The sequence below is a fragment of the Dasypus novemcinctus genome, chromosome 18 (assembly GCF_030445035.2).
Source record: "Dasypus novemcinctus isolate mDasNov1 chromosome 18, mDasNov1.1.hap2, whole genome shotgun sequence".
NCBI classification, from domain to species: Eukaryota; Metazoa; Chordata; class Mammalia; order Cingulata; family Dasypodidae; genus Dasypus; species Dasypus novemcinctus.
In genome coordinates, this window is record NC_080690.1 from 75,007,507 (window position 1) to 75,034,421 (window position 26,915).

Sequence of the window (26,915 nt, forward strand, 5' to 3'; positions counted from 1 at the left end):
AATTTTCTCATTTTTTTTTATTATGATAGAAATAATGAAAATGCTCTAATAATGACTGAAGTGATGAATGCACAACTATGTGATTATACCAAATACCAAAGATTATACACTTTGGATGACTTGTATGCTTTAATATGTATCAATAAGATTGATTTGTTAAAAAAAATCAATTGGCCATACATGTGAAGGTCTGTTTTTGAAATCTTGATAAAAAAATAAAATGAATGTGGACTCCCACCTCAAATCATAGACAAAGACAAAACTCAAAATGGATCAAAGACCTAAATGTAAGAGCTATTAATAAAACAATCTTAGGAGAAAAGCTAGATGTAAATGATTAAGACATTGATTTAGGTGATACTCTCTTGGATATGACACCCAAACTTCAAGCAACCAAAGAAAAAATAGATTGTGTGGATGTCATCAAAATTAGAATTTTGTTTTGGTTAAAGGACACTATCAAGAAAGTGAAAGGACAACCCACAGAATGAGAGAAAAAATATAAATCATATATCTGCTAACGTTTAATATCCAGAATATATAAACAGCTCTTAACAACTCAATGATAAAAAAAGACAATTTAAGATGGGGAAAAGATTTGGATATTTCTCCAAAGAATGGCAAGCAAGCACATGAAAAGATGCTCAAAACCAACAGCCACTAAGGAATAAAGATGCAAACCACAACGAAATAACTTATTAGGACTTCAACAACATTAAAATAAAGTTATTTTAAAAAGCATCAGTCAGTGTTGACAAGCACTTGCGTGCATGTTTCCCAGATGGGAGGTCCTGGGTTAGGTTTCTGGTGCCTCCTAAACATGAAAAAACAACAAGCAAACAAACAAAAAACAACTTGGGAGCCAATGTGAGTGCTGGCTTCTCACATACAAGGTCCCAGGTTCAATCCCTGGCCCTGGTACCTTAAAAGAGTAACCATATGATCAAACAATATGACTCCTACAAAGAAACAAGAGAAGGGAAGGCATGCCAACAAAAACTTGCAAGTGCAGTTCATAGCAGTGTTGTTTATATTAACAAAATAGTGAATGAATCTACATGTGCAATTATGGATATATGGATAAGCAAAATATGAAATGTTTATAAAATGAAATATTTAGTCACAAAAAAGGAATGTAGTACCAATAAATGCAACAACATAAATGAGCCTTGAGAACACTATCCTAAGTGAAAGAAGGCACACAGGATAACCCCATATTGCATGACTGCATTTAGGTGAAATGTCCAGAATAGGTAAATCCGTAGAGGCCGAAAGTAGATTAGATGTTGTCAAGAGCTGGGGGATGGGGTTGATGGTTAGGGATTGGGAGTGACTGCTAATGGGAACAGGGATTCTTTCTGAGGTGATGAAAATGTTTTAGAAATAGTGTTCATGGTTGCGTAACTTTGTGAATATACTAAGAAACAATGAGCTGTACATTTGAAAAGAGATTTTCTGATATGTGTGTAATAAAAAAAAGAAAAACATCTAAGGTTCACATTGAACTCAACTTTAAATCTACTGACCCTGTTCTACAAGGACTTTGAGCCACATAATACAATAGCCAGGATCCATTATAGGAAAGGAGGGAAGAGATGAAATGATAATGGCAATGATAATGGCAACAAGAGGATCTAGAGATGTGTTTAAGATCAAATGAACATACTCTGTTCCCAAGGTCCCAGTGTGAGAACTGCAGGTCACCTGCCTCCACTTTGTAATATTTCAGTTCATCATTTTACATGATTCTGGTACTTTCATAAACTAAACATAATCTTTCTTCAGATGACCTATGTTGTATGTGTCACAGCCATAGGTGCTTTCTCATATCACACAAGACTTAAAATAATCCCTTGATTTCTGGATCCATTAAATATTTCACTGGAATAACATAAGGAAGATACATATATATATCTTGGAAATTTATTAGATTTGTAAAAGAGTAGTGTATCATAATGCCATAGTCACATATTGAGACTTTAATGTCTTCAAAGAATTGAACTAGTAAAATTATTATATTTATTGTATAAGTAGTCCACACATTTAGTTTTTTTAAAACAATTTTATTGATACATATTAATAAAACATACAATTCATCCAAACTATACAATCAATGGTATTTGGTATAATCACATTGTGCATTCTTCACTTCAATCACTATTAGAGCATTTTCAATATTTCAATAATAATAAGCAAAAAACAGAAATTATGTCGCAGTCTTGTAATGTCCTGGCCTGTTCTGTTTCCTGGTTAGCTAGAAGAATCCTTTCTGATAATCCAGTGGCCCTCTTTTGCACCACCAAATCTGTAGAGGACCCTGAACACATCGACGATAACTTAGATCATAGCTGTACATATATTCTGTCACTCCTAAAGATCTTATTCGTTATTCACATACAATATTGTATTTTAAAATCCCAAACTCTTATTCTACCATGGAACACATTACATTTTTAGTTTCTCTCTACTATAAAATTTTCTGATGATCCTCAATGCTAGAGCTTTGGATAAAAACAATGTTACATAATTTAGATTCACAATCTTTATTTTTCAGTATGTATTTAGTGATGTCTATTCAGCTGACCAAATTGGGTGTGAACTTTGTCAAACTCATTACATTTGTAAGATTTCTCCCTGGTATGAATTTTCTGATGTTTCACAAGGTTTGAACTTTTGATAAAATCCTTGCCACATTCATTACATTTGTGTTTTTTTTCTCCAGTGTGAATTTTCTGATGTTTCAGAAAGCTTGAAATTTGGGAAAAAGCCTTGCCACACACATTACAAATGTGTGGTTTTGGTCCACAAGGTGTATTCTGATGGCGAGAAAGGTGTGAGGACTGACTAAAGGCTCTGCCACATTTGTTACATTTATAAGGTTTCTCTCCAGTGTGAATTCTTCGGTGGATCTTGAGGCTAGAACATCGCCTAAAGGCCTTGCCACATGCAACACATTTGTATGGTTTCTCTCCAGTATGAGTTCTAACATGATCCCAAAGGTATGAACTTTTGGTAAAAGTTTTACCACAGTCACTACATTTGTAAGGTTTCTCTCCAGTATGAATTCTCTCATGATATGAAAGGTATGTACATTTGGTAAAAGCTCTACCACACTGATTACATTTATAAGGTTTCTCTCCAGTATGAATTCTCTTGTGATCCCAGAGTAATGAAGCTTTGTTAAAAGCTTTACCACATTCACTACATTTGTAAGGTTTCTCCCCAGTATGAATTTTCTGATGTTTCACAAGGTTTAAACTTTGGATAAAAACCTCGTCACATTTATTACATTTATTTGTTTTTTCTCCAGTGTGACTGCTCTGATGTTTCACAAGGCGTGAACTATGGACAAAAATCTTGCCACACACATTACAAATGTGTGGTTTAGCTCCACAAGGTATATTCTGATGTCGAGAAAGGTGTGAAGACTGCTTAAAGGCTTTGCCACATTCGTTACATTTGTAAGGTTTCTCTCCAGTGTGAATTCTTTGGTGGATCTTGAGGCTAGACCGTCGCCTAAAGAACTTGCCACATTCATTACATTCGTAAGGTTTCTTCCCACAGTGAATTTTCTGATGTTTTACAAGACTTGAACTTTGAATAAAAGCCTTGCCACATTCATTACATTTGTGTGGTTTTTCTCCAGTATGAAATCTGTGATGTTTCACAAGACTTGAAATATGGGTAAAACTCTTGCCACAGTCATTACATTTGTGTGTTTTTTCTCCAGTATGAATTCTCTGATGTTTCAAAAAGCTTGAGATTTGGGAAAAAGCCTTGCCACAGAGATTACATATGTGTGGTTTCTCTCCACAGTTTGTATTCTGATGCCGAGAGAGGTTTGAGGAATAATTAAAGGATTTGCCACAGTCATTACATTTGTAAGGTTTCTCTCCAGTGTGAATTCTTTCGTGGCTCTTGAGGCCAGAACATCGCCTAAAGGCCTTGCCACATGCAACACATTTGTATGGTTTCTCTCCAGTATGAGTTCTAACATGATCCCAAAGGTATGAACTTTTGGTAAAAGCTTTACCACAGTCACTACATTTGTAAGGTTTTTCTCCGGTATGAATTCTCTCATGATATGAAAGGTATGAACGTTTGGTAAAAGCTTTACCACACTGATTACATTTATAAGGTTTCTCTCCAGTATGAATTCTCTTGTGATCCCAAAGCAATGAAGCTTTGTTAAAAGCTTTATCACATTCACTACATTTGTAAGGTTTCTCTCCAGTATGAAGTCTCTCATGATCCACAAGGTATGAATGTCTGGTAAATGCTTTTCCACATTCATTACATTTGTAAGGTTTCTCTCCAGTATGAATTCTACAATGAATTGCAAGGTTTGAATTATGTCTATAGGCCTTGCCACATATGTTACATTTATATGGTTTCTCTCTGGTATGTATTCTTTGATGTGTTTTGAGCTTTGAGACCTGTTTGAAGGCTTTGCCACATTCATTACATTTGTAAGGTCTCTGCTCAGAATGAATTCTCTGATGATTAGTCAGGATGGAGTAATGGCTGAAAGCTTTCCCACATTCATCACAATTGTAAAGTTCTTCTTTAATGGGAGTTTTTTGCTGTTGTACAAGCAATGACTGATACATGAAAACCTTCCCATATTTACTGCACATATTTTTCTTGACACTAGGTGGAAATCTTTCAAGTGGGGAAATAGAGAAGTAATTTTTGATAGAGTTCCCAACTAGAGTATGTTCACAATTTTTCTCTTCAGTTTGAAATCTCTGCATTTCCACCAGATGTGGCTGAAATCCATGGCTATTTTCAAAACATTTGATATCCTTGTTCCCTGCATAGCTAATGTCATTTTTTAGCTGCAATGAATTCCTTAAAAATGTCTTTTCTTGTATGAAATACTGATTTGCATATTTTCTAACAAAAACACTCTGTTTAAGAAGGAAATTATTATAGGATTTGATGTGTTGATCTCTCCCCCAAGTGACACTTTTATTTTGGTTCTTAGGCACTTCTTCGTAAATTCTTTTTCCATGTCTCTGCGGACTCTCAAATTCATGCATACTTTCCCATACATCCCTGAAGTCAAAATCTTTAATGCCATGGCTCTTCAAAATCCCTGGTTGGCATAATTCTCCATTATTAATGTCTTTTTTGAGTAAAAATTCCTTGATTGCACATTTAGGAAAGATATCTGAAAGATTAAAAAGACCATAGCTTCCCATTAGCTAGATTTGGAAAAACAATATTTCATATTGGAAAACAAATTATTACAGCAAAAATGATACTTATAGTGAACAGAAGTAACAACCTTCTGAATCATGGTCTTCAAAATGTTTAGATTCACAGAGAGAAGATCCTTTAATAAAGATGATTACATGCAAATCAAATTATTTTATGGGAAGCCTACTTTCAAACCACTCACACTATGATAACTTACATAGGTCCTAAAACAAAGATTATTTTTCCACTGCCATCTCAAAGCACAGACCAACTGAAAGTAATTATATGGGTACCTAATATTTGGAGAGAAACAGATAGTGATTATCCCATACTTACTGCATCATTGCTGTATGCAAATAAGGAGGCACAACAATATGTAATGTAATGGTAAATAATACAGAAAACACTTATGTCATGTATAACATAAATGAATGGAAATTCAGCATTGCAAAACTAAAATGGTAAGAGGAAAATTAGGAAGAACTTAGAAAAACCATTGGAAAAATGTAAAAATATTTTTCTAAACATCTGTTGTAATTTTAACTATGCAGCATAAGCATGGCAACATTAATACTTGGTGCCTTACAATTATATTCCACAGTACATACTGGAAACCCATCACCTATAAGCCATAATAAAAGCCAAGCAATAAAACATTTTAATAACTCAAGCTAAATATCATAAGAAAAATAGTAAGTAATCACAACTTTACTAAATCATACTATGCGTAACTTTTTTTTCCAAAGTAGGCACCAGGTATTAAGGTCAGGATTTTGTACATGGGAAGCAGGCGCTCAACCATCTGAGCTATACCTACTCCCCATAAAATTCTAGAGTGTTTTTTAAAAACGTTTTATTTAAGGATGTACCAGGAATTGAACACAGGACCCTGACATGGAAAGCAGGAGCTCAATGACTGAACTATGTCTGCTCCCCAGTTTGTGGAATTCTAAGACATTCTTCTTTAAGAACAGAAGAAAGGACTTATGTTGCAGAAGGAGCACAAAATATGAAGAAAAAAAAAAAAGAAATTTTCCCCAAGGAAGCCAATATATTGGACTGTACATCACAAAGAATTTTATCAACTAGTTAATTACATTCCAATAACTAAAAGAAACCATGTACAAACAGGTAAAGAAAACAATGAGGACAAGGCCTTACAAAATAGACATTATAAACAGAGGAGTTATAAAATGGAACGACTGAAATTTGGCAGCTGAAAAATACAATAGCTGAGATGAAAAGAAGATGTGGCTCAAGCATTTGGGTGCCCGTTTACCACATGGGAGTTCCAGGTTCAGTTCCCAGTTCAGTTCCCAGTGCCTCCTAGAAAAGATAAGCAAGGCAGCAAGCTGACCTGCCAGGCTGGCGCGGGCTGGCACAGAGAGCTGATACAACAAGATGACACAACAAGGAGACACAAAAAACACAATGAGCCATAACAAAGCAGGGAATGGAGGTGACTCAAGCGATTGGGAGTCTCTCTCCCACATGGGAGGTCCCAGGTTCGGTTCCCAGTGCCTCCAAAAGAGAAGACAAGCAAACACAGAAAGCACACAACATATGGACACAGAGAGCAGACAGCGAGCATAAACAACTAGGGGAGGGGAAAATAAATGTATTAAGCAAAAGTACATGGTACTATATCAACGTGAAAAATCAGCCGTGATACTATAAAACAACAACGTGCAAAATGAAAAGGAAAGTAAGAAAACAATTTCGCTTATAATAGTTGTCAAAGAAAACCATATTGAGGAATAAAAGTAACCAAGGAGGCAAAGGAAATACACTGACAAGCACAAACACTGTTGAAAAAAAATTAAAGACTCAAATAAATGAAAAAATCTCATGTTCACAGACTGAATGAAGTAATACTGTAATGCTGGCAATATTCCCGAAAGTGACATACAGATTCAATGCAATCCCTATCAAAATATGAACGGACTTTTTCTGAGGACATGGAAAAAGTTGATCATAAAATTTACGTTGATTTGCAAGGCATCTTAAATTTAAAAGTTGGAGTGTTTAAAATTTCCTGATTACAAAACTTAAAATAACAAAAACAACTGTAAGCAGGGACTTGAACAGATGCAAACCAATGTTCATAATGACATTTTTTGCAATTGGCAGAAGATGAAAGCAATCCAATTGTCCATCAAGAGATGAATGGATAAATAAACTGTGATGTATATATATATAGTGGAATATTATTTAACTATAAAAAGGAATGAAGCCCTGATACATGCGACAATATGGGTGAACCTTGAAGACATCATGTTGAGTGAAATAAATGAGACAGAAAAGGACCAATATTTAGTATGACTACTCTCACTCGGCACAATTAGTATAGGCAAACTCAAAAAGTCAGAAACTAGAATACAGGTCACCAGGGGATAGAGACAGGGAATGGGAAGTTCATGTTTACAATGTATATGGTTCCTATTTAGAATAATGGAAATGTTTTGCTCATGGATGGTGGTGATGATACACAACATTATGAATATAATTAACAGTACTGAACTATATATTTGAATGTGATTAAAATAGGAAATGTTAGATTATATATATGTATAAAAATTCTGGAAAAAGTGAATGGAAACACACTACACAAACAGTGAACCCTAAGTGATACCATGGATGATAGTTAATAGTACAATTATAAAGATGTGCTATCATCAATTGAAACAATGTTCCATACCAAAGCAAGGTGTTAACTATAGGATATATAAGGGAATCATGTATTTTATGCATGATTTTCCTGTAAACCCACACCTTTTCTAATAACGGGAAAATTTTTCATAAAAAAGCTACAGTAATAAATATAGTATGCTTAGTAAAAAGAAGATATATAGATCAATGGAATAGAACTGAGTGTTGAAAAATAAACCAATATACCTATGGTCAATTCATTTTGACAAGGTGCCAAGACTATTCAATACCGGAAAGAATAGTTTCTACAAGTGGTACTGGACACCTGAAATCTCTATGTAAAAGAATGAGTTGGACACTACCCTCACATCATATAGAAAATTTAACTCTACATGGAAAACGATCTAAATACAAGAGCAAAAGCTATAATATGATAGAGGAATAGAGTAGAAAATTTTCATGACCTTGGGTTTGGCAATGGATTCTTGGATATGGCACCAATTGCACAAACAATAATAGAAAAGATCAATAAATAGGACTTCATCAAAATTAAAAACTTTTGCTCTGCATTAGGAAACCACAAAACAATGAGATATTACTTTAACCTTACAAAGATGGATGTTACTAAATGAAAAAAAAACAGAAAACAAGTTAGGAGAGGAAACGAAGAAAGTGGAATGGTGGTGCATTGTTGTAGGAATGAAAAATGTTGCAGTCATGAAAAGTAATATGGTAGTTTATCAAAAAATTAAAGATGGAATTACCATGGCAATTCCACTTCTAGATATACTATATGGACATAAAAGAATTGCTATAATGACACATGCTCAACATGGATGAAATCTGAAAACATGCAAAACAAAGAGTGAGTCACAAAAAACCTTTACCTCATATGATGATTCCATTCATAAGAAATGTCTCTAATAAGGAAAATCTATAAAGTCAGAATATAGTGGTTGTATAGGACTGGAGGAAAGGGAGTGATATGAGGATCAAAGCTGAAGGGCAAAAGGCTTCTTTCAGAGGTGACGCAAACATCTATGAATCTACTAAAAACCACTGAAAGGTACATTTTAAATGAGTGAATTCTATAATACATAGATTATACATCACTAAAACTGATGCAAGCAGTTGTGGATTAAGCAGTTGGGTGCCCACCTCCCACATAGGAGATCCCAGGTTCAGTTCCCAGTGTCTCCTAAAGAAGACGAAAAGAAAATGAGATGACTGCACTGAATTGATACAACCAGGAGACAAAACTAGGAGATGCAACTAGGAGACACAACCAGGAGACAAAAGCATGGAGTGGATGTGGCTCAAGTGAGTAGGTGCTGTCTCCCACATGGGAGGTTCCAGGTTCAGTTCCCATTGCCTTGTAAAGGTGCTAAGCAGACACAGAGAGCAGATAGCAAGTCCAAAAACAATTAGCAGACAGACAAGGGAGGGGAGAAAATTTTAAAAAAAAAAAAAGTTGTTTAAGAAAAAAGTTTTACATAAGGTTTTGTGCTTAGTCAAGCCCTTAGAACCACCACTAATCTAGCATGATGTATGCAGTTAAAGTTCAGATGCTATAATATGATGCTTTTCATTTCTGAAATCAATACAATTTAATCTCGGTTAAAAGCAAAGTTGAGGATTCCAAGTGACTCACAAAGAAAAAGACGAAGATACCCAAGGGCACCTCCTGACTTCTAGAAGGAAGTTATGCTCACCCAGGGAGACCAGGTTCCTGTAGTTCTCCATCATCACATCTCTATACAAGGACCTCTGCTCAGGGTCCAGGCATTCCCATTCCTCCTGAGAGAATTCTATGGCCACATCCTGGAATGTCACCAGTCCCTGAAATGAAAAACACATTTCACCAAGTCGCCATGGGGAGAGTTCTTACCCTGCACAAAATAACAGGAGATGTGTTAAGGATCAACTCAATTGATGTGAATGTTTTCACAGATCCATGGAAAGATAATTTTCAGCAAGATATATATCCCTAATTTTGTTTCACCATGCTTTTCACTAAAGGATATGAAATACACACAAAATCATTATGGATTTCAAATTTTTTAAAAACAATCTGATTGATACATATTAATAAAACATATACCAGTTTGCTTATCCATTCATCTGTTGATGGACATCTGCGTTGCTTCCAACTTTTGGCAATAGTGAATAATGCTGCTATGAACATTGGTGTGCATACATCTGTTTGTGTCCCTGCTTTCAATTCTTCTGGGTATATACCCAGCAGGGGGATGCTGGATCATGTGACAGTTCTATAGTTAGCTTCCTAAGGAACTTTTTTTTCAGTTTTTGTGTTTTCTTTTATTAATAAATCTTTTTTATTTTTAAAGAACCTTTAGATTACATAAATATTACATAAAAAATACAAGGGATTCTCATGTGCCCCACCCTCTCCCCTCCCACACTTTCCCACATTAACAACATCCTTCATTAGTGTGGTACATTTGTTACAATCGATGAAAACATTTAAATATTGCTACTAACTATGGACTACAGTTTACATTATAGTTTACACTCTCATACAATTTTGTAGGTTATGACAAAATATTCAAGGGCCTGTATCAGTCACTACAATGTCATGCAGTACAACTCCAATGTCCTGAAAATGCCCCCATATTACATATACCTATTCTTCCCTCTTCCATCCCTCAGAACCTCTGGTGGCGACTGCCTTTATATCAATGAAAAGAGTTCTTCCATTGCTAGAATAATAATAAGTCTACAGTAGAAAAATAAGTCCACTTTAGAACACTGTTCATTACCCAATCTTGAGAAGTTTGGGATGGAGATACCCACTCTGCTTCTAATTGAGAGAGAGCTTTTTTTTTTTTGGCATCTTTCACAATTGCCAAAAGATGGAAGCAATCCAAGTGTCCATCAAGAGAGGAATGGATAAGCAGACTGGTATATACATAGAATGGAATATTACTCAGCTGTAAGAAGGAATGGAGTATATTAACCCATTGGATAACATGGATGAATCTTGAAGATCTTACATTTAGTGAAGTAAGACAGGCACTGAAGGACAAATATTACTTGATCTCACTGATAAGCAAACAGCAGATTCATAGAGCTAGAGTTTGGAAGACAGGTTTACAGGAGATAGAAAAGGAGTAGAGGGTGGTGAGCCAATGCCTATATGGGCAAAATACATGATAAAGTAAAAGGCTGTAGTTGGGCAATGGTGCAATGTGATTAGGGCCGGCCATGCTGGTCTGTGAGGGGCAGTAGGTTGGGGGTGTTGCTTGGACTACTGATGGAACTGGAGGGAAGATCATGGGAAGGAGCAGGTGAACTCTGGGGATTTGCAGGTCTGTGGTTAAAACTACAATGTTGGGAATCTTCTTTTGGCAAATATGGTGTAGGGTGTCGGGTGTGGGGAGATATACAGAACAGGGTGTACCTGAAGCAGACTTCTATGGAATATGTAAGTGTTCATCTTGTGTGTGGGTGGAGAACCACACAATAAACAAGAAAATATTAAACTATCCTGGGGAGTCCTGCTATGTTCTCATTAGAGGGGCAACAATCTCTCAAGAACACAGGCAGTGGCTAATAAAAGAAAACAGACCAGTATGTCAAGCTCTCAATATTATTCCAAGTAAGTATGAATCTTATTATTCAAAAATTGAAAGTTAGTGGTTACCACAGGTTTTGGGGGGGAGGGGTAGAATAGAATAGATTGAACACAGGGCATTTTTAGGGCATTAGAATTGCTCTGCATGATCTTGCAATAACCAATACAGGCCATTTTAAATTCCATGAAAACCTATGAAAGTGTATGGTCCAAAATGTAAACCATAATGTAACCACTGACCATGTCAGTTGTAATGCTTCAATATTTGTATATCAATTTTAACAAATTTTCCATCTGCATGTAAAATGTTATTAATAGAGGAGAGGCAAAAGGGGGGAAGGCATTAGGTATATGGGAATCCCCTATATACTCTATGTGACTTTTCTGTAACCTAAAGCTTCTTTGAAGATAAAATGAAAAAAATAAGACATTGGGGGAATATACAGATGAAAAACTTACTGTACATACAATATAACATCTTACGTGATGAAAGACAAAATGTCAAAAATTTTTATTTAAAAATTTTTATTTTTTTGTACTTTTTAAAATGATTACTTCATTTTCTAATCAATTTCAGTTGGTTATTTTGTTGGCTTCATTTTTGGATAGGTTTTGAATAACAGAAGAGTCACAACTGTGGCAGGGGAGGATTACTGACTGATGGGGGATGCATGTGGAGGGGTACATCTGAGGCATGCCTCTCAGGCATATGAATATCTTCAACTGTTTATGAGGCATATTCTTGGTGGCTGCAGACCCACAAAATAACTGAAAGAATATTGAATTCCCAACCTGGGGAGTTCTGCTACATTCTCTAACAGGACAGCAAGAATCCCCTGAGTACAAAGGTAGTGCCTAGTGAAGGAAGACAGACTATTATGTCAGGCCCTTGATAGTGATGATTGTACTTATGAACCTTTTCTTGTGAAACTGAAACATAGCCTAGTATTACATATTGCCTAAGAGTTACCTCCTGAAAGCCTCCTTATTGCTCAAATGTGGCCTCTCTCTAAACCAAACTCGGCATATAAATGCACTATCTTCCCCATCATGGAACATGGCTCCTGGGGATGATCCTCCCTGGCACTGAAGAATTACTACCAAGCGCCAACTAGCAATGCATGTGGAAAGAGCCCTTGAACAAAAGGAGTAAATGGTAAATACAAATGAGTTTTTATGGCTAAGAGATTTTAAAGTGAGTAGGAGATCATTCCAGAGTTTATGCTTATGCATGTCTCAGCAGGATCTCATTGACCGCCACAGTAAACAGTGCTTCAAATAGCGGGGCTCCTGAGGGCTCTAGTGACATCCAGATACTATAAGCAGGGTAAACAGCTCAGAAATTCAGCATCCTTTCAATGGGCCTTATTTTGGAATTTATACTCCCTAGTATAACCAGAGTTAGAATCATTTATAGTTTACCTATACATGGCTCTTCTGCCCCTTTTATTTGAAATTATAATTAGCACTTGTTAAATATATGTCCTAGAGACTTAAATCTTTGGTCTGTCTCTGTGCCAGTTGAGCCCTTAATCTCAGCAGAATTCCAACACCAACTCTGAAGAGCACTGGACTCATCCAAGAGATGATGATGGACAATGACCACCCCAAGGAATGGAGTGTCTGCAACTGCAAGCAAGATATTTCCATCCACCTGCCCCATGGGATCTAAGCTTCCTCTCAATTAGAAACAGAGTAGGGGAAGCAGATGTAGCTCAAGCAGCTGAGCACCCGCCTACCACATGGCAGGTCCTTGGTTTGGTTCCCAATGCCTCCTTAAAAAAAAAAAAGAAGAGAAAGAAAAAGAAGACGAACAGAGACCACAGTGAGTGCAAATAATGGGGAGAGGGGGGATAAACAAATCTTTAAAACAAAACAAGTCAAAAAAGAAACAGAGTGGGCATCACCATCCCAAAATCCTCAAGATTGGGGAATGAACAAAGGACTAATGTAGACTTATTATTATTCTACTATAGACTTACTTTTTCTTTTTAAGATTTATTTTTTATTTATTTCTCCCCTCCCCCCCCCGCCTCCATTGTCTGTTCTCTGTGTCCATTCGCTGTGTTTTCTTCTGCATTTGCTTACATTATCAGGCAGCACTGGGAATCTGCGTCTCTTTTTTTGTTGTTGTTGCGTCATCTTGCTGCATCAGCTCTCCATGTGTGCGGTGCCACTCCTGGACAGACTGTGCTTTTCTTCACGCAGGGCAGCTCTCTTGAGGGGCGCCCTTGCATGGAACGGCACTCCTGTGCGGCAGCACTGCATGTGGGCCAGCTCACCACATGGGTCAGGAGGCCCTGGGGATCGAACCCTGGACCCTCCATATGGTAAACGGAGCTCCATCAGTTGAACCATGCCCGCTTTCCTAGACTTACTACTAATCCAGCAATGGAAGAACTCTTATCATTGATATAAAGGCAGTCACCACAGAGATTCTCAGGGGAGAGAGAGGGAAGAATAGGTGCAACATGGGGGCATTTTTGGGACACTGGATTTGTCCTGATTGACACTGCAATGACGGATAAAGGCCATTATATATTTTGTCATAACCTACAAAATTATGTGGGACACAGTGTAAAGTATCATGTGAACTGCTGTCCATATTTAGTGGTAATGCTTCAATATGTACCACACCAATGAAGGATGCTGTTAATGTGGCAAAGTCTGGGAGGAGGAGGAAGTGGGGCATACAGGTATCTCCCATATTTTTAATGTAACATTTACGTAATCTAAAGCTTTTTTAAAAATTAAAAAAAAAATAGCGCTTTTCCCTTTTGCAGACATGGCTGAAGCGGCAGAGGCCAAAATGAAGTTCAATCCCTTTGTGACTTCTCATCGGAGCAAGAACTGTAAAAGGCATTTCAATGCAACTTCCCACATTTGGAGGAAGATTATGTCTTCCCATCTTTCCAAGGAGCTGAGACAGAAATATAATGTTTGATCCATGTCTGTCCGAAAAGATGGTGTTCAGGTTGTGCAAAGACACTACAAAGGTCAGCAAATTGGCAAAGTAGTCCAGGTTAATGGAAGAAATACGTCATCTACATCAAACAGGTGCAGCGGGAAAAGGCTAATGGCACCACTGTCCATGTGGGCATTCACCCTAGCAAGGTGGTTATCACTAGGCTAAAACTGGATAAAGACCACAAAAATTTCCTTGAACATAAAGCCAAATCTTGCCAAGGAGGAAAAGAAAAGGGCAAATATAAGGAAGAAACAATTGTGAAGATGCAGGAATAAAAGAATCTCATATACAATTTGAATTAAAAACTGCTAAAATGAAAAAAAAATTAAATTAAGTTTAAAAATTAAAAAAATAAAATAAACAAAAAAGACATACACTCAACCCAAAGTGTGCAGTTAATGGTATTTGGTATAATCACAGAGTCACGTATTCATCACTTCAGTCAATATTAGGGTGTTTTTATTACTCCAATAATAATAAATAAATAAACAAAAAACAATCACCAGGGAAGCAGATGTGGCCCAATGGATAGGGTGTCCACCTAACACATGGGAGGTCTGCGGTTCAAACCCCGGGTCCTCCATGACCCGTGTGGAGCTGGCCCATGCACAGTGCTGATGCACGCAAGGAGTGCTGTGCCATGCAGGGGTATCACCTGTGTAGGGGAGCCCCACGTGCAAGAAGTGCGCTCTGTAAGGAGAGCCGCCCAGCGCAAAAGAAAGTGCAGCCTGCCCAAGAATGGCATTGCACACATGGAGAGCTGACACAACAAGATGACGCAACGAAAAGAAACACAGATTCCCGGTGCCACTGATAAGGATAGAAGCAGTCACAGAAGAACATACAGCGAATGGACATAGAGAGCAGACAACTGGGGGGGCGGGGAAAGGGGACAGAAATAAATTAAAAAATACATCTTTAAAAAAAAAAAATCACCACATAATCGCCCTATCCTTTCCCTGCCAGACATAGCTGTTTCAATATAATTTATTTGTATTTACATTTTGTATAGATGGAATCAAGCAATATATAATATGTATTGTCAAGTTTCTTCCACTTAGTTTTTTTCCTTTCTCTTTTTTTACCAATAATGGAGGACTATAATATATTAATATACATTATGGTCCATAGTTTGCTTTGCTTGCGTATGTTTGATAATAACACTTGTAACATTAATGTTCATTTGTTCTGTTTCAAAGAAAAACAGTGTGATATATGCATTATTACCTGTATTACTCAGCCAAAGGCGTGCTGATACAAAGTACCAGGAATCTGTTGGTTTTTATAAAGGTTATTTATTTGGGGTAAAAGCTTATAGTAACAAGGCCCTAAGAGTTCAACTCAAGGTTGGTTTCTCACCAGTCAGTTGTTATGTATTGAAGCAAAATGGTTGCTGATCTCTGCAAGATTTCAGCCTTCATCTGTCTGAGCTATAGGCTGGCATAGGGCTTATTTCTTTCAGTCATCTTTCCCCAGGGCTCCAGGATCAAACTTCTCTCCTCTGTCATGTCTACGGAGCTCTCTCTCTTCCTGTGTGAGTGTCTGTTTTTATCAGTCCACCAAGGGGAGAGGGACTCAACTCTGGGAGTCACACCCTACTAAAGTGGTCAAATCAAAACCCTAATCTTTTATCAAGTAAACCTAAAACTTTTGAGTTTAACACAGTCAAAGGGTATCACACCCAGAGGAACAAACCAGTTTACAAACACAATCTTTTTGGAATTCATAAATAATCTCAAACTGCCACATGACCCATATTCATATTTTTAAAACTTATTTTAATTTTAAAGAAGCTTTAGATTCCATAAATGATATATCAAAAATATAGGAAGATTCCTACCCTCTCCCCTTCCCCCACCCTTCTCTGTCAAAAACATCTATCATTAGTGTGGTACATTTGTTAAAATTGATGAACATATACTGAGGAAGCATTGTTACTAACCACAGCCAACTGTTCACATTATAGGTTATACTTTGCACCACATATTTTTACAGGTTTTGACAAAACATATAATGGCCTGTATCCATTATTGCAGCGTCACTGAGAACAACTGCAATAACCCAAAAATGCCTCACAATGCACCTATTCTCTCTCCCTCCCCTCAGAATCCCTGTTGATAACAGCCTTTATATCAATGATACAAGATCTTTCATTGCTAGAATAATAAGAAATCTACTTTAGTCCAGAGTTGCATTCCCTGTCTGTTCATTCTTCAATTTTGAGTATTTTAGGATGGTGATGCCCACTCTGTTTCTGATTGAGATGGGGCTTATATTCCCATGGTATTCATATTTCAGATGAGGTTTTGCTATGCTGTACTTTCCCAATTTCATTTTTTGGCTTTCCTTTTAGTAATATACAGGCCCTTAGACTTTCCCTTTCAATGAATATCATCATCATGCTTTCCCATCAAAAGGTATAAAATGCACACTAAACAACTATGGATTTCAAATTTTTGTTGTACATGCTACGGGATAGTTTCTAAATGAGCTAGAGCAGGACTACTGTCCTCAGGGAAAACAAAGTCCACAGTGGTTCAGAAAAGCCAGAATATACAAATTGTTGGGGGGACAGCAAGAGCAAACACTAACAGTTTTTGAACACTCATCATGTGCTCAGCATTACTCTAAATGCTTTATTTGACTAACTCCTATAATGACACAAAAATTTATTTAAAAGAAGATTAAATTTTACCTTAGAGAGGTGACAAATGAGTCAAAAGTATGTAGAAGGGAAGCAGATTTGGCTCAACTGATAGAGCATCCACCTACCATATGGGAGGTCCAGGGTTCAAACCCAGGGCCTCCTGACACATGTGATGAGCTGGCCCATGGGCAGAGCTGATGTGCGCAAGGAGTGCCCTGCCACACAGGGGTGTCCCTTACATAGGGGAGCCCCAGTGCAAGGAGTGCACCCTACAAGGAGAGCCGCCCTGCGCGAAAAAAGCACAGCCTGCCCAAGAGTGATGCTGTACACACGAAGAGCTGACATAGCAAGATGACGCAACAAAAAGAGATTCCCAGTGCTGCTGACAAGAATGCAAGCAGACATAGACAGCACACAGTGAAGGGACACAGAGCACAGACAACTGGGGGGGCGGTGGGGGGGGGGGAGATTTAATCTTTAAAAAAAAAAAAGGAGACATTGAGTGAACACGAAGAATTTAAACTCCTGAACAGAAAACTAACAGAGCACATGGGAATTGCAGCAGCTTGATATTATTTATGAATTCCAAAAAAAGAGAGAGAGATTATCTTTGTAAACTGGTCTGTTCCTCTGGGTGTGATACCCTTTGGTTGTATTAAATTCAAAGGTTTACATTGGCTTGATTAAATTAAGATTAGGGCTTTGATTCGACCACATATTAAGGGACACTCAGGGTTGAGTCCCCACGCCCTTGATTGGCTCTATAAATGGACATGCACACAGAAGCAGGCATGGGAATAGAGAGCACAGCAGACACAGCAGAGGAGAGAACTTCATCCTGGGGACCCAGAGAGAGATGAGTTATTTGCCTGATAGTTTGCAGGTAAGAAGATCAGAACATGAGCAGCTGAGCAGGCCTGAAAGAAATGAGCCCTCCAGCTGACAGCTGAGATCAGAATAAGCTGGCCCACCAGGCCTTAAGAGAGAGAGGAAGGCTGAACCTTTGTAGACATCACCTGCCATCTTGCTTGAACATGTGGCAACAGACTATGGTGAGAAAAGTAACATTGAGTTGGACTTTGTAACTGTAACAAGTTGGGCCTTGTAACTGTAACATTTTACCCCAAATAAATACCCTTTTTTTTTAACCCCTAAAAAACATATTTCTAGTACTTTGCATCAGAACCCATTTGACTAGCTAATATAGGAAGGAAAGTCACAATAGGTGAGATCAAAAGCACATTTGGGAGGTCCGCGGTTCAAACCCCGGGCCTCCCTGACCCGTGTGGAGCTGGCCATGTGCAGCGCTGATGCGCACAAGGAGTGCCCTGCCACGCAAGGGTGTCCCCCGCGTGGGGGAGCCCCACGCGCAAGGAGTGCGCCCGTGAGGAAAGCCGCCCAGCGTGAAAAGAAAGAGTAGCCTGCCCAGGAATGGCGCCGCCCACACTTCCCGTGCCGCTGACGTCAACAGAAGCGGACAAAGAAAGAAGACACAGCAAATAGACACCAAGAACAGACAACCAGGGGAGGAGGGGGAATTAAATAAATAAATAAATCTTTAAAAAAAAAAAAAAAAAAAAAAAAAAAAAAAAAAGCACATTAGGGGAAGTGGATTTGGCCCAACAGATAGGGCATCCGCCTAACACATGGGAGGTCCAAGGTTCAAACCCAGTACCTCCTGACCTGTGTGATGAGCTGGCCCATGCGCAGTGCTGCTGCGTGCAAGGAGTGCCAAGCCACGCCGGGGGTGTCCCCTGCATAGGGGAGCCCCACGTACAAGGGGTGTGCCCAGTAAGCAGAGGTGCCCAGCACAAAAAAAGTGCAGCCTGCCCAGGAATGGCATCGCACACATGGAGAGCTGATGCAGCAAGATGACGCAACAAAAAGAGACACAGATTCCAGGTGCTGCTGACAAGAATACAAGTGAACACAGAACACACAGCAAATGACACAGAGAACAGACAACTGGGGGAGAGGGGCGGGAAAGGGGAGAGAAATAAATAAATAAATAAATAAATAAATAAATCTTAAAAAAAAAAAAAGCACATTAGAGGGAAGCAGATGTGGCTCAAGTGATAAGGCCTACCATATGGGAGGACCTGGGTTTGATCCCTGGGACCTCCTGGTGAAAAAAAGGAAAGCACACCTGCATGGTGAATCAGTGCCTGTGCGGCGAGCCAAGTGCCCACATGGTGAGCCAAGTGCCCACGCAAATGTCTGTGTGGTGAGCTGAACGCCCTGTAGCGAGCCGAATACCTGCGTGGTGAGCTGAATGCCCATGCAAGTGCCTGAGTGGCAAAACAGTGCCTACACGATGAGCTGAGTGTCCGTGCAAGTGCCTGCATGGCAAGCCGAGTGCCCACGCAGCAAGCCAAGTGCCTGTGTGACGAGCCGAGTGCCCACACAGCAAGCCGATGCCCGCTCAGTGAGCCAGTGCCCATGCAAGTGAGTCACGCAACAAGACGATGATGCAACAAAAGAGAGACAAAGGAGAAAGACAAGGTGAAGCACAGCAGAGACAAGGAATTGGTGGTGCAATTGACAAGAAACCTCTTTCCACATCAGAGGTCCCAGGATCGAATCCCGGTGAATCCTAGAGGAGAAAGACAAGAAGAGAAGACAAAAAGAGAAATAGATACAGAAGATCACACAGTGAATAGACACAGCAAAAAACAGCAAGAGGGGGAGGGGCAGAAAAAGAAAAGCACATTAGAGGCATACAACAGCAGACTCAAAATGATAAGAATAATTGGTACCGAAGACAGAACAGCTGAAATTGAAGTGAGAAAAGAATGGAAAAATTTTTGAGCAGGGGCTCAGGGAGTTGAATGATAACATAAAATGCAACAACATACATGTCATGGGAGCTCCAGAAGAAGAAAAGAGAAAAGAGAACCCATAAAAGAATCCACCTTTGCAGGAAATATTAAAGGAAGCCTTAGAGACTGAAAGAAAAGGAAGAGAGATGTTTGGAGGAAAGTAGAGCAGAAAATATTGCACAAAGGACAACTAGAAGAGGAAAAAGACAGATGAAAATAAGATATGACAGATGAAAAACAAAGAATAAAATGGTGGCAGTAAATAATGCATTTACAGTAATATCACTGAATGTAAATGGACTAAACTCCCCAATCAAAAGACAGAACCCAACAGAAACGATTAAAAAAACATGAGCCATCCATATGCTGCTTACAAGAAACTCACCTTAGACCCAGGGATACAAACCGGCTGAAAGTGAAAGGTTGGGAAAAGATACTCCACTCAAAGAGAAACCAAAAAACAGCAAGGGTAGCTATACTAATATCAGACAAAACAGACTTTAAATAAAAAAGTTATAAGAGATACTAAGGCCATTATATATTAATAAATGGGACAATCCACCAGGAAGATATAACAGTCATAAATGTCTATGTACCTAACCAGGGTGACCCAAAATACATGACAAACTGGCAAAACTGAAGGTAGAAACAGATATCCTTACAATAATTGTTGGAGACTTCAATAAAGCACACACATCATTAGATAGAATAGCTAGACAGAAGATCAATAAGAAAACAGAGAACTTGAACAATATGATAAATGAGTTAGACCTAACAGACACGTAAAATGTTGCATCCAAACTCAGCAGGCTATATTCAGTCCATGGATCTTTCTCCAGGATAGACCCCATGTTAGGGCACGATACAGTTAAAGTCAATATAAGAAGATGGAAATTATACAAAGCACCTTCTTAGGTCATAGGGGAATGAAACTGGAAATCAATAAAGGATACAAAAGAGGTGTTTTTGCAAATGAGTAGAGGCTAAACAACACACACAAATAATCAGTGGGTCAAAGAAGAAATTGCAAGTGAAATAACTCAATATATTGAGACAAATGAAACTGAAAACAGAACTTATCAAAACTTAAGGGAAATGGAAAAAAAAATAGAGAAAAATCAACAAAACCAAAAGCTGGTGTTTTGGTTTTTTTTTTGACGATCAATAAAATTGACAACCCTCAGCTAGACTAACAAAGGAAAAAAAAGAGAGGAGATGCCAATAAATACAATCAGATGAAAGGGGGGAAGCTATGACTGACTCCACAGAAATAAAAAGGATAAGAAGAGGATATTTTGTGAAACTGTATGCCAACAAACTAGACAACCTAGATGAAATGGACAATTTCCTAGAAAAGCACAAACAACCAACACTGATGCTGCAAGAAATTTAAGAACTTAACAAACCAATCACATTTAGAGAGATAGAATCCATCATCAAAAATCTGCCAAAAATGAAGTGTAGGACCAGAAGCCTTCACAGGTGAATTCTATCAAGTATTTTGAAAAGAATTAACACCAATCCTGTTTAAACTCTTCCAAAAAATTTGAAGAGGAAGGAAAATCACCTAACACATTTTATGAAGCCATCATCACCCTAATACCAAAGCCAGATAAAGAAAATTACAGACCAATCTCTCTAATGAACAGATACAAAAATTCTCAACAATATACTTACAAATTGAATCCAGTAGCATATCAAAAGACTTATACATTATGACCAAGCGGGATTTATTTCTGGTATGCAAGGCTGGTTCAACATAAGAAAATCAATCAATGTGATTTAACACATTAACAAACTAAACCAAAAAACCCACATGATCGTCTGAAGTGATGCAGAAAAGGTATTCGACAAAATCTAGCATCTTTTCTTGATAGAAACACTTCAAAAGACAGGAATAGAAGGAAGCTTCCTCAATATGATAAAAGGCATATATGAAAAATCCACATCCAACATTGTACTTAATGGGGAAAGGTTGAAAGCTTTTCCTCTAAGATTAGGAGCCAGACAAGCACACTGAACCAATGTTCTTCAACATTGTACTGGAAGTTTTAGCTACAGCAATTAGACAAGAAAAACAAATTAAAGCAACCAAATAGGAAAAGAGGAAGCTAAAGACTTGAATGGATATTTCTGCAAAGAAGACATAAAATGGACAATAACCACTTGAAAAGATGTTCACCATCATTAGTTATTAAGAAAATGCAAATGTAAACCACAAGGAGATACCAAGTCACACCCACTAAAATGGCTACAAATAAAAAAATGGAAAATAACATGTTGGAAAGGATGTAGAAAAATAGGTGCACTCAGTAATTGTTGGTGGAAATCTAAAACGGTGTAGCCACTATAGAAGAAAGCTTAGGAGTTCCTTGGAAATTTGAGTATAGAATTACCTTATGATCTGGCAATCCCACTTCTAGGTATAATATATATACCTGAAAGAATTGAAAGCAGGGAATTGAACAAATATTTGTACACTAGTGTTCATAGTGGCATTATTCACAATTGCTGCAAAGGTGGAAACAATCCAAGTGTCCATTAACAGATGAATGAACAAAACGTGTTATAAACATACAATGAAATATTTTTTCAGCCATAAAAAGGAATTACATGACACAACATGGATGAATCTTGAAGACATGTTGAATGATATAACCCATACACAAAAGGAAAAATAGTGTATCATCTCACATATATGAAATTCATTAAGCCAAAAACTAGAATATAAGTTACCACAGGCTGGGGCCAGGTTAGGAAATGGGTAGTTAATGTTTAATTGGTAGAGTTTTTGTTTGGGGAGGTGGAAAACCATGGTGATGGTAGCACAACATTGTGAATATAATAAATAACACTGAATAGAATATGTGAATGTGGTTAAAAGGGAAATTTTAAGTTTTTTATATATATGTTACCAGAACAAAAATTTTTAAAAACCATGAAATTGTCCAATACAAAGAAAGAACCCTAATGTAAATCATGGACTAAAGTTAATCATACAATTATAATATTGTTTCATCAATTGTAACAAAGCTACCGTATTAATGCAAAGTATTACTAATAAGGAAAAAAGTTTGTGTGAGATAGGATAGATGGGAATTGCATATTTTTTGCATGATTTTTCTGTGTGCCTACAACTTTTTTTTAAAAAAAGAGGAAAAATAAAACCCAAATGGAATCCTAATTAACAACAAAAGTATCTAAAAATACTTTTGGTCTCTGAATCATATATTTCCAGTAAAAAAGACATAATAAATAAATCTTTAAGACTATGGAAACCATATGACTTATTTCCAAATGTTAATATAAATATTTATCTTATTTATGAAATGACAATATATCTTTTATACACACCATGGGCTCCTGGTCATGCACATACACATACACATGCATACACATTTAATTGCAATAAAAAGAGTAATCTGAGGACAGATTTTCTTGGGTTTTCATGATCTATCATTTTATATGCATATACATTTCCGTATTTTGGGGACAATGAACACGCACAAATTGCACTTAATTGTAACTAGGTTGTCATCATTACTCTAGATAACCTAATTAAAAAAAACAACAGTGGGGGAGTAGGTGTAGCTCAGGGGTTAAGAACCTGCTTCCCATGCAGGAGGTCCCAGGTTCAATCCCAGGTACCTCCTAAAATACAAAAACAAACCACAAAGGTGGAATCTGAAATTGGACACATACAATGATAAAATTGTCTGCTTCAGTGTGTTAGCTGAATTATAGACAGTTTCACCTACATAATCTGCTGCATGAGAGTTCCTGTGAGAATGTCATGGTCTTCTTCAGACGGGGTACTGAGAATGATTTAAAAGATTCTCTTACTACTAGACAATAGGTGGATTTCATATTTTAAAAGCAATTATGGAATGAAACACCCTCTATCATTGCTGTCCATCCCGAACCATGAATATTTGAGTCAAAAACACAGTGATTCACATGTTTAACTTCAAATACATTATAAAATCAGGCAAAGCAAGTATTTCATCACTCTTTTTTTTACAGAAATTTCTAGTGTTCCAGCATATTAATTCAGCTTATTAGCTAAATGCAGAGACAGTTTGAGATTACTTATGAATCTCAAAAAGAGAAAGATTATGTTGCTGAACTAATCTATTCTGCTGGGTGTGATACCGTTTAATTATACTGGGTTCCATTCAGGGGCCCTTGATCAAATTATCTGTTAAGATTAGGGTTTTGATTCAACTTGGTCAGTAAGGCATAACCTAGGTTGACTCCCAGCCCCCTTGGTGGGGATGATATAAAGGGACACTCACTACAGAAGGTACAGGAGAGAACTTTGTCATTTTTATCCTGCCATGTGACAGAAAGGAGAAGGCTCAAACAGCTTGACCCACAGGGAGAGCAGAACCATTTGGCTGACCTTGGGAAGAAGCAGCTATAGGAATCCCTGAGAGTAGCCTTAATCAGGAGAGATGGAGGACTGGAAGTCCAGAGGGAAAAATGAGGGACTCCAGAGAGAAAAGAAGAGACACCAGGTGGATATCAGCAACCAACATGTCGCAAATAATGTTGGTGAGAAAGCAACCTTGAGTTGGACTCTTTATGGCCTTGTAGCTGTAAGCTTTTACCTATAATACATACTCTTTATAAAAGCCAGCATATTTCTGGTACTTTGCATTGGCACCACTATGGCAGACTAATACAGTCAGTTTCATTAACTGTAGTCTACACGGAGCTGACAGTGCATTCGGGTGTGCATTCCTAAAGAATTGCTGGTGCCCACCTTGACTGACACCATGCAAGCCTTCCCTTCTCCACTCCATGCCTGGGTGGAAGCTTCCCATGGTGATCCCAAATGAGTATGAACAAACTTGTTAGGCAGGAAGCTTCAGAATCAGAGAAGATCAGGAAATTCAAGAAACGGCATTTAGGAAGGAGACAATAATCAACCAAGAATACGACTGTTACCTGGAGAAGAGACATTCTTGACACTTCTTTCTCAGGTAAGCTCTCCAGGCTTCTTTCTCAGGTAAGGTCAGTCTTGAAAAGTCAACCCTGAGTGTTGAAAATATGCTGTTTAATACTTTGATTGAACATGCCCCATTCCTGCGCCAAACCACACATAATAGAAGGACCGCAAATGGAAAAATACGGCCTTGCCCTGGCAACTGTAACAGGAGGTATGCAGGGGCAATATACTCCTTCACAGAAAGCAGCCGTGAGATTTCCACTTTCTTCTGAATGTCCTCCCCTCATAGTGAAACCAAAAACGTTGTTGCAAAACTGGGGATTTGGGCTGCATGGCAAAATAGATTTTTTTAAAAAAAGTAATCTGATGTACTGAAAGACTGGAAGAGTGTTTTAAATCAAAGGTTCAACGTGTCGCTGATAGGAAAAGTAAGATGACAAGGGAAAATTAGTAACTGGATTTACAAAAGGGGAGGTCTTTGGTGATTCTGAGAAAGAATGTTATCAGTGGAATGGTGGACGTGAAAGCGTCAGTATTTCCAAAACAGGGGTAAGGTCCACAGAGGGGCAGGCCAGCACCAATGGGTCCTGGTGAAGGAATTAAGAAGGGTCCTAAAAACTTTCCTGATGGCTCCCAAAACTGAGCTATCCTGGCCTGCCCAGGAATACAGCCCTTCAGCTAACGTCCCCTGCATCTGAAGAACTGCTGCCGTCTCTAAATCCCCATTCCCGAGGTCTCCCCACAGCGCTGCGGGCCCCCGGCTGAAACCTACGGCCCCACGGCCCCTCGCACACTCGCAGCCACTCACACCCCGCCCGCCTCCAGCGACCATTCCGGGCCTCCCAGCCCGAGGTTCTCGCGCCGTTTCACTGAACCGCCCTAATCCCCCCGTCCTGTATGCCGATACCCAATGAGGGGCGCCGTCTCATCTGGTACGACGAGCTAAAGGGATGAGACCTGGACGCAGATTGACTGTCAGCCCTTCCGCCCCAGCAAAGGCCGAGCTTCCTCCTCGAGGGCCTCCCGGGCCCCCAGGCCCCCTCGCCGTCTTTCCCAAGGCCCCTGTGTCCTCCCGACCTGCGCATCCTCGTTGCAGTGCTCGTTTATGACAACCGCGCTGGGGTAGAGCAAGTTGTGACTGTCCACCGCCGCCATCCTGTCCCCATCCCCGTCCGGTAGATTGAAGAAATGGCCCGTTCGGGTGAAGAAGGAAGCCTGGGAGGGGCGCTGGGGCCCTTCAGAGGGCCTGCCCCGCCGTCATTGGCCGCGCCACGCCCAGCTCTCGCTTCTTTGGTCCGGGCAAATCAAGGCCCGCTCGCAGCCCACTTTCCATTGGCCGAACGGACTGGCCTAATCCTGTGGGAGGGTACGCCTGAGGTGAGACGAAACTCTCGGTATCTTAGTAACAGAGGCCGTTCCCGCCTGCGTCGCCGCTGACAGTTGAGTGACGAGCAGTTACTCTCAGCCAATAAGAGGCGGGATTGGGCGCGGGCGCAGTCTGTTTCGCTTCCTCGAGTCCGGGAAGAGGCTTCTGCGCGTGTGCCGCTAGTGATGCCTGAAGTCGCTCCGGGGTGTTAGTAGAGGAAAATGAGAGATTTTTGCAAGACGAAGATCCAGAGGTCGAGGTCTGAAGAGGCAGGGGGGTTGTGGTCCGCCGTGCCCTCCTCAGCGAGGCCGCGGCGTTGGGGCTGTGACCCCAGCCTCATTCCACTGAGCCCCCTCGCCCGCAGTCTTAGGACCACCCTAAGGGGAGCAGGAATTGAAGGCCTAGATACCCCTGCCCCCTTTATCATGCCCACCTGAAGGGTTGTACTGAGCTAGGACCCCTGGACAGGTGTGAAGACTGCAAGCCTCTTTTCCAAATACTCCCATCGACACCGATCGGGAAAAATCTCCCCATAAGTGTATGTAGGAGAATTGCCGTCCCGGTCCTCCAGATTCCCAGGCTTCCCCACCGTAGACGCCGACTTAGGGGGCTTGCTCTAATATCAGACTGCACAGGGTCTTGGGTTGAGGCCCTTTATCCTTTAAGTACCTAGGAATTTTCAAAGATAAAACAGCAACTTTAGTAAGAAATAGCCAAA

General features: G+C 39.1%; 1 protein-coding gene across 1 annotated transcript; it reads right to left on the reverse strand.

Annotated features, from left to right (window-relative positions):
• Positions 1 to 26,861, reverse strand: LOC101412438 (zinc finger protein 665). The gene is made up of 4 exons (XM_058279403.1): positions 25,909 to 26,861; positions 24,831 to 24,917; positions 9,564 to 9,690; positions 1 to 5,173 (listed from the first exon to the last, which is right to left on the reverse strand). The coding sequence occupies exons 2-4, from the start codon at positions 24,843 to 24,845 to the stop codon at positions 2,562 to 2,564; spliced, it is 2,754 nt and encodes a 917-aa protein (XP_058135386.1). The 5' UTR covers positions 24,846 to 24,917; positions 25,909 to 26,861; the 3' UTR covers positions 1 to 2,561.
• Between the last annotated feature and the right edge of the window lie 54 nt (positions 26,862 to 26,915).